The sequence below is a fragment of the Nannospalax galili genome, unplaced genomic scaffold, assembly GCF_000622305.1.
Source record: "Nannospalax galili isolate Female #2095 unplaced genomic scaffold, S.galili_v1.0 scaffold261, whole genome shotgun sequence".
NCBI lineage: Eukaryota > Metazoa > Chordata > Mammalia > Rodentia > Spalacidae > Nannospalax > Nannospalax galili.
The window spans coordinates 2,360,935-2,370,303 of NW_008345226.1; the positions used below are offsets into that span (position 1 = coordinate 2,360,935).

At 37.2% G+C, this 9,369-nt stretch overlaps 1 protein-coding gene across 1 annotated transcript in view; it reads right to left on the reverse strand.

Moving 5' to 3' along the window:
- Myh15 (myosin heavy chain 15) overlaps nt 1-9,369 on the reverse strand; it is a 197,465-nt gene that overhangs the window by 78,722 nt on the left and 109,374 nt on the right. The window contains 2 exon segments of the mRNA XM_008841432.1: nt 5,940-6,062; nt 7,861-8,219. Of these exon segments, the coding sequence (XP_008839654.1) occupies nt 5,940-6,062; nt 7,861-8,219 (482 nt within the window).

The window sequence follows — 9,369 nt, forward strand, 5'->3', positions numbered from 1 at the left end:
AGGGAAAGAAGGAGCTCAAGAGAGGTAGGACCATAGGAGAAGATATTATTAAGGGAGAAAGGGGGGAAATGGGGGCACCTTCAGTGGGAAAACTGTGATAGTGGGGTGAGACAATGCGAGAGATAAACAATGCCTAGCTAGTTTTGAAAAGCAGAGGGAACCATATTACTCCTACAACCTACTGACGAATTATACATTGCAGATCAAGAAATATATTTCTAGGTAAGGTTTATCTGAGAACAACTGTCTTAGCTCAAGATTTATCTACATGACACACAGTAATTAAAAGTACCAGACTGGTGGAACTAAACTTCTTGGATGTATAACAAACATACTTTGAGGCCTATAATAATTTGGTCAGAGGGACATAAAAGACAGTTTTTGCTCCTTGCCCTCTTAGGTTGACTAGTTCCAGGGGACTATAAGCATCTCTCAAAATGTCCTGTAATTCTGTTGGGTCACCTGTCCTCTTGATCAAGGAGGCTGAGAAGACACCATCAGATAGACTTGAACCAGTGTCCAGTCTACAAAGAGGAGGGTCAACACAGAGGAATCATTTCCTTCATGCTTCCAAGCAAAGCTAACCATGGTTGAGCAGGACCTTTGACTTATCTTTACATAGGTGGAACTGGTAAAAAGAAAGGAGCTCATGTGACCCCTGAGGAACAGATCCTCAAATGACCTTAAGAGTAAAAATTAATTGGTTTGTCTGGGCCAAGTGTATTGCCTTAAACACCCAAAAGGAAAGTATAACCAAAGATTAAAGGAGCCCGTATAATTTTTTAAGAGTCCATATGCATAGCTAAAGGCTGCATAACAAGCAACAATGCCAGATAGGAGATACCTTCTTTTGAGTTGTTGGCCAGGGTGGCCCAAGGGACTCCCAGAGATTAACCCAGCATAGAACTGGGAAAATGAACAGTAGACTCCAATCTTATCTAAAGGAATATTGACAACTGATTGCTGCTAGATGAGGAACAGTTGACCCTCCTAAAACAAAGACCTCTAGATAGGGTGACTAAATTTACTAGAAGGGAAAGTAGTGGGGAATGGCTGGGGGGTGCCGACAACACAGCAGACAGTAGCAGGGATATCAGAGTATAAGGGCTCTAGTTTTGGGACAGAGGCTATGGGAGGGTGCCATCTAGGAAGTGGGTGTATAGTTGAATAAGATGGTTTGAGATGTTCAGTGTGATATACACAAAAAAAGTCAAATTTTTAAAAATGTGTTGTAATGGAGGAGGAAGCATGGAAGTTTATGTCATGTTAATTAGTAGAGGTGATAAACATTACCAGTGAAATCTACCCGATGACTTTATAGACATACACAGGCGCCAAGGATCCAAGTGCCACCAATTATGACTAATAATAATCAGATACATACAGATTAGTGATGCATGTGCCAACATCCCAGTGTTAGTAGCAAAAACAATGAGTCTTTCTGCCAGGAACAATATATTCTAAAATGAAATGGAGATCTTTTTTAAAGGTTAAAAACTCATTAAATTTTATGTCTTACAGGGCTTATACTGAGTTCAATATTGTATAACCGTATTAATTCAACTAGAACCTAGAAACTTACAGCCACTTGTGAAAGAGATGTACTTTCCCTGTAGTGTGTTACTGAATATATTAAAGCTGTAGTGAAATGCTTCTTCTAATCTCTTCTAATCATGTAGTTATTAAAAATTTTTTAAAAATAGTGATTAGAAGTGAATTTTTCTGTATGAAACTGTGCATTTTAATAATGAAATGGAGATCTTTTTTAAAGTTTCTAACCTCATTTAATTTTATATCTTATAGGGTTTATACTGAGTGCAATATTGTATAACTGTAATAATTCAACTGTAAATCTAAAAATTTACAGCCAATTTTGAAAGAGATGCATCTTACCTCTTGAAATTGTTATTACATTTGTCAATGCTGTTATAATGAAATGCTTCTTTTAAATATGTGGTTATTAAATAAATAATTTTAAAGATTTAAAAAATTTTACTTCAAGTTTAATAGTAGAGGTGATAAACATTACCAGTGAAATCTACCTGATGACTTTATATCCATACTCAGGTACTAAGAATTGAAGTGTAACCAACTGTGACTAGTAATAATAAGATACATAGAAATTAAAGACACATGTTCAAACATGCAAGTGTTAGCAGCATTAAAAATATAGGAAACAACATATCTTAAAATGAAATGGAGATCTTCTTTAAAGGGTAAAAACTTATTCAATTTTATGTCTTACAGGGTTTATACTGAGTTCAATATTGTATGACTGTATTAATTAAATTGTGAACCTAAAAATTTACAGCCACCTTTGAAAGAGATGTGTCCTTACTCTGGAATGTGTTACTGAATATGTTAAAGTTGTAATGAAATGCTTCTTCTAATTATGTGGTTATTAAATTTTAAAATTTTTTTTAAAAATGAAAGAATGAATATATCTACATACATACATAAAAACATGTGTAATGAATTCTAAAATCCCACACAATATAAAAAATCAAATTTGTTAACATCACTACTGATCTCATCAGGGAAGTCTTGAAGCATGGAAAGCCTTCTAGCTCATGGTGGCATATACATATTTTCTAAATTACTATTTTGATTAAAAGCTTGAAATGACAAGCTTACTTTGTTAAATTTTGAGAAAATATCTACCAAATGTAGAGACCTGAATAAGCATAGTTTGATTCTCAATTGTTTGTTCAAGTTAAGATGATACTCCCTGAAAAAACCACTCACAACAAGAGGGCACAAACTTGAAATCCTTAGCACTCGAAAAGTTGAAGCAGGGGAACCTCAAGTTCAGAACCAGCTTGAACTACACAGAGAGATCATGTCTCAAAAAAATGTTTGGAAGACACTAGCATAGGCTAGAACTTGAGACAGTCAATTACTTTACTTCAGCCTGAAACAGATGTTCTTTATGCATATTTCACGCTGTATCACACAGAATATTAAAGACATGTACTTAGAGGTGAGGTGCAATAAAATAATTTTTTCTACTTCATTAAAGCCATTCTTAAGTGAAACTTTTAAAACTGCATGTATATTAGTGAATATGCTTACTAGTGCAAGTAGTGCTGCTGGCTGAATTTGTGATGAGCCTGCAACGTTTTTAATGGTTGTTGCTTGCACATGATCAATACATATGGAAAAAGAATTAAAGGGGATATGTGTTATACTGAAATAGCTTTAATGTTATAGATTCCCTGGCAAAGACTCTTAAAGATCACTAGAGATCCCATAGACCAAACTTCAAGAATCTCTGGGTGAAGCATCTTATTTAAAAGGATTTCTAAAAATTCAATCTATTAGAAGGTTGAGACTACCAAATGATTTATATCACAGAAGACTGTTGACTGATAGCTTCATTAACTATACGTAGTATAGGCCTCCTCTGAAAGCAGACATTAGAAGCTCATAGGACATTGCATGAGAAAGAAACATGTAGTGTTGACAGAAAATCTGGACCATGAACTCAGGGGTGGGGGGAGTAGGCATAGAAGAGTATACACTTTAAATTATGCAGAAACCAAAAGGCAAAGATTGGCATTAAGAAAAAGGAAGGAAAAGGTCCTGCACCCTAAACACAAGGGTCCTCTCACAACCATTGTAACTTCACTAACTTACCCACAGACTTCCTCATTAAACATGATTACAGTGTTAATGCTGGTCACTAAGGGGAAGCTGCCAAGGCTATTCAAACAACTTTTATATAAAAGTTCCTTTAGGCAAGACATACTCATATACTTCTGGAATGTGGAGTCAGTACACTGATGACTGATGTGTATCAAGGCCAACCATCACACACCCTGTTGGCAATAGGAAAGGATCCTATATAGTGTCCTTCCAAGAAATGGAAATGCTCTCTTCTAGATTTTTAATTTTGCCAACTCATTTTATTTTAGCTCTGACCTTTGATAAAGAATTTTGTTTAACTGACAGGTTCAGGCTAAGCCAACAAAAAAAAGTAGAAAATGAAAATGTTTTACTCTCCCTCACTGTATATTGAAGATTAGTCATTAAGACACTGATCTTTAGTTTTATAGAACCAATCAAGAAGTACCAAGCAGCTCCTGTCATAGACTGTCCTCAAACCCCAGGACTTTACCTCTTCTGTTGGCTTCTCCCTCTTCTCTATAACCACTGTAAGTAGGAGTAGGCAAATGCAGGCCTTTGCCTCCAATGCAATGCCTTTTCCTTCATAGATTTCATGATACAGTACCCTGGCTTCTTAGGTCTAGTAGACATTTCCGCAGTCATGATCTGGCCATGTTGTTAGTGGTATAGCGAATTTGTCCCAGAACCCATATCCTTTGATTTTTGGTTGTTATCTACAAAATCTCAATAAAAAACTTTAGTTTCAGATATCTCTTGGTTTCTAAAATTTTAACAGTCTATTAGAATGCAAAAAGACACACATTACAGAATGATGTCATGAAGCCTATGATCTTCACTCAATAATTACAAAATCTCAATAAAAACTTTAGTTTCAGATACCTCTTGGTTTCTAAAATTTTAACAGTCTATTAGAATGCAAAAAGATACACATTACAGAATGATGTCATGAAGCCTATGATCTTCACTCAATACTCAAAATTATCTACCTCTGAGCATTAAGAATGTACTGTGTCTTTTCATTTACCACAAAATTTGTCCCTGAAAATATATTACTGAAAGTGTTTTTAATCATAGACAGATATCTACTCCATCTAATCACAGTAGATAAACAAGTTCAAGACATGGCTAAGTAAACTACAGCCAATCTATTTGACAGACTATAAGCAATCATTATAAATAATGAGTATAAAAAGGTACAAAATGTAATAATATTTTATTTCCCAAAAGATTACTACAATATAAAAAATTACAAATTTTAAAATATTAAATAGTAGTTGGTTGTGATAACCACTGGACACTTACCTAGATTTAATATTCATCAAGTATTTATAGGCACCAATAAGTGCCAGACAGTGTTCATTGAAAAAAACAGACCCATGCCCTTGTGGAACTCATATTCCAGCAGATGGAAACAAGCATTGCAAGTAGGAAGTCTGAGTGAAGGTAACAAATACTATGGAAAAAGAATCACAACAGTATTATTGAGGAAGTGGGTTAACAGTGCTCAAATCCCTTGTTCTCTAAAGGAGTGCTTTGACAGCTGCCTCATAGCCGCTGGCTTAATTCATCTCCAAGTCTTCCTGAAATAAATAAAGTATTTCAGGCAGAGGAAACAGCTAGACAGCCACTCTAGGTTACGAGCTTGTCTGGTGTGTTTAAAGCACATTAAAGAAGTCAGTGTTGCTAAGGTGAAATGAGAGAACCAACTGGCAGAAAATGCCAGAGAGATGATGGGGACCTAATCATATAGGCCTGCATTGGCTATTATACCACATGGCTTTTACTGAGTATAAAAATAACATAGGTTCATGATTTAAAATTATTCAGTGAGGCAGAAGTCATACAAGAATTCTATCCTTATATAGTGTGGACAGCCCCTACGTCCTTTGATCTTCAGATTTACTCTGCCAGTTCCACATCAGTTTTCTTATTGGCAAGGCCTCCCAAAGCAACAGAGAGCAGACCTTTGCCAGAAAAGAAGCATGTCATCCAGGCAAGTCCAACCCAGACACTTCGGGATAGATATGAATGCTTCCCAACACAAAATGGCAAGCTTACTTAAATAAAATTTTATGAAATTTTTTGGTAATTCTTTTTGTAACTCAATTGTACAGCTCTCAGGCATGAACTTGGTAGATGACAATGTCATGCCACAATGTCAGAAGGTTGAACAGATCAGCAAGATAACTGTCAGGCTATTTTACTCTCCTAGAATCTTCAAGTTCTCTAAGTCTGTGTGTACTCTCAAATGTGCCTCCATGAGTCTCCTGAGGTAAAGGATTATTCACAGTAAAGGAAACATATCTACTCACCACTCTATGTAGCTTTGCTTTCTGTGCTTTCAGGTCATTGGCCAACTGAGTCACCTCATCCAGTTTTGTGTTTGATTCATTCAAGCATCTTTCATACAAACTACAGAGTTTCTCAGCATTACCCTGTGAGTTGCAAAAAAAAAAAAAAAAAGGTTGATCATGATGGAGTGAGTTAGTTCATACTGAGTTACCTACAAAGGGAGGGTGATGATATGAGGCTCTGGGATTGTCTAAGTTCTTCTGGAGTAAAGACCATAGGCAACATCAAGAAAATGCATATTATACTTTAAGCAAGTGCAACAAATTCTAAGTATAACATCCATAAGAGTTCTAAGCTTCTCAGACTAGAGGTGTCAGTGATGAAATCCAACTCCCTGGATTTTAGGTGTTGCTCTAGAATTCTTTACTCTTCAAGAGAAGAAAGAATGTCAAATCAATTATCAATGGGGTGTCAGATATGATCAGGATATTTACACAGATGGGCTTCTGTAGTTCTATAGATTTTTACATAGAGGTTTTTGTGAAACAATCTATAAATAATTTTTAATGTCTTCTATCTTCTCTATTGATGGCAATAATAGTAATAATTCTAGCAAAAGTTAGTATTTAGGTACTATTTCATACTCAGCTCTTTTTAAGGCTCTTTATATGTGTTAAATCTAAATTTATGCCACACTCACATACCTTGTCTCTAAAAAGAGTAAATATTGTAGAAATTAAAGACTAAAGAGACAAGAGATTACACACTCCAGAACCTGAGAAAACTGAGAACCGAAACAGGTGAAAAAGTGAAAGCTGTTGGTAAGCCTAACAGTCTGTGTTAACCTAATTACTATAAAATACCAGTAGTCACAGACTAGGTCTATTTAAAGGTAATGCCAGAGTATCCTATGGAAAACACTTGGACCAACAAAAACTTTGGACACCTCCAGGCAGAGCCCATGTTATGTTGAAGATTGCTCTCATTAAGCTTGTTTACACTAATGAGTATTCTAAAAGTCCCATCTTTAATGAGTATCTAACATACAATAGGCACTTAATAAATGCCTAAAATATTGAAACTATTCCAGATTTTAATAAGAGGTTGGCCTATGTATAGACTGAAATCACGCTCAAACTTTTCTCATAAACTCCAGCTCACAGATATTACTTGCACAGGACATTACCCACAGATTGGCAAAGAAATGAAGAAACAGTTTGGACACATGCCTGTTTGAAGGCTGACAAAGAAAGTGCCACAATTCCAGCTATATATGCTCACAAAACATGTGGGGTTCTTGATGGTTTTGAAGCCAAACCTGGGAGAGTCAATGACTGGATTCTCATACAATACCATGAGCATCATGGTGACTATAACATTAATGTTAAATGCCAGGTAATGAAAACATGTATAAGAATCCACATATTGAAAACAGTTACAACAGTAATAATAGAAACCATTGCAATTCATCTGTTATTGTAAATAATATTTTAAATTTTAATACATTTGCTTGCATGGCTAAAGGTGATTTTGATAGTCCCAGTTGTCACATTTGCTTCTTCTTCACAATATCCCTCAGAAGTTGAGACTGGTTTCATTTTATAAATGAGAAAACAGCCTCAGAGAGGTTTAATATCTTGCCCAAATTCACAATGCTAGTAAGTGTCAGGTATGGGGTTTGAACTGAAATTGTCTGTGCAGGTGCAATTTAAAATGAAACAAAATCTCAATACTTAAATTCGTAAACATCTGTCATATGATGCAGTGATAACAAAGGTATTAAAGATTAATTGATTAGATGTACCAATTGATGCAAACTATTAGGAAACTGAATAAACATATGACTATATAGGCTATCCTTATTTTAAATTATACCTTCTATTAACCCCCCACACTACTTCCATGTTCAGAAGTCTATAAGGAAGGCTTCCAAGTATCGACCTTGGCTCTGGTCATCTAATCCACATGGGTCAGATGGTCATCCACTTGTAGCTGCAGGTCAGTCTTGTCTTGTTCTAGTGCCTGCTTGACCTGTTGTAAACTTTCTACCTGGCCTTCAAGCTCAGCCAGCCTATCTGTATGTCTCTTTTTCAAAGAGTCAGAAGTTGCTTCAAAGTGCAGTGTGGCTTCCTCCACATCATAGCAAAGCTTTTGACATCTTTCTTCCTGTTGCTTAGTTATCTCCAGGCTCTCATTCAACTCTTCTAGGTCTTGGGCAAGCTCAGCTCTCTCTCTTTCTACCTTGTCTTGAGTTGTCCTTTCAGTCCCTAATTCCTCTTTCAAATTTCATATCTGAATCTAGCACAATAAATAATTTTGAATTATGATAATTACGTGTAACATTCTGTCCCGGCCTGCGGGACTTTCAACGGGGTACCTGGAGTGAGGAGTGGGGATTGAATGGGGCAAGAGGGTCCTTTAGAAAATCAAAGAAATGAAATAAATCTGTAGTTTTAACCTTTACTCCAAGCTTTTATAGGGAAGCAGAGGGCGGAAGAAGCTGGGCGGGAACCTTCTGCTGTTTACCACACATTCCACAGCCAGACCACGAGGCAGGATGTTTTTACAGGATGAGGAAATTTACAAGGTTGAGGCAGAAAAACATGTTTTTCACAAAGTCATCAGACTACTCTTAAAAGGAAGTCAGAGGCTGAAGCTGTAAACAGCTTGCTTCACAGACAATAGTTACTGTTTCTGGGTAGGGGGCCCATGGCTCCTTACAGGTCCCCCTTTTTTATTATAAACAAGAGCATGGGGCCAAGGCCGAATGATCCCTTAGGGAACCACACCTGTCTTAGGTTGGAGAACTTTTTATCTGATGCTCACCCATCATGGGCTAGGGCAGCTGTGTCGGCTGCCTGCCTGTCTTAGGTTGCTTATCAGTAAAGGTCTCTCTTACCCGTCTTTGGCTGACCAGTTCAGCTCTCAAGGAGACAACTGATCACGTTGTCATAAGGCCTGGCAGGCTCAAAGGGGTCGTCTCGATCCTCGAGCTCCAGCCTGTGATAATGCACTTGAATAGGTTTAGCTGCCAGATCATTAATCTGACTCTTAATGAAGGTTGTGATCCTTTTGAAGGCCCAGGGGCCGAAGGATATTACAGCCAGGATGGCTAGGAGGGGCCCCAATATGCTGGGCAAGAGGGTTGAAACCCAAGGTGATGTGGAAAACCAATTTTTATACCAACTATCCTGTTGATCCCTTTCCCTTTTGTGCCACTCCAGCCCCTCCCTCAAGATCTTTATGTTATCTTTTACAGTACCAGTCTTATCTAGGTAAAAACAGCATTGCTCTTTAAGAGCCGTACAAAGTCCCCCCCTGCAAGTAAGGGGACAAACAGTGTATAGCACAGAAGGGCACAGCATCACAGGCAAAGTCAGGAGAGGAGAACGGTGGGTGCCAGGTGGTGGAAACAGTCCATAGGAAACACGAACAGAGTCCAAAAACCCA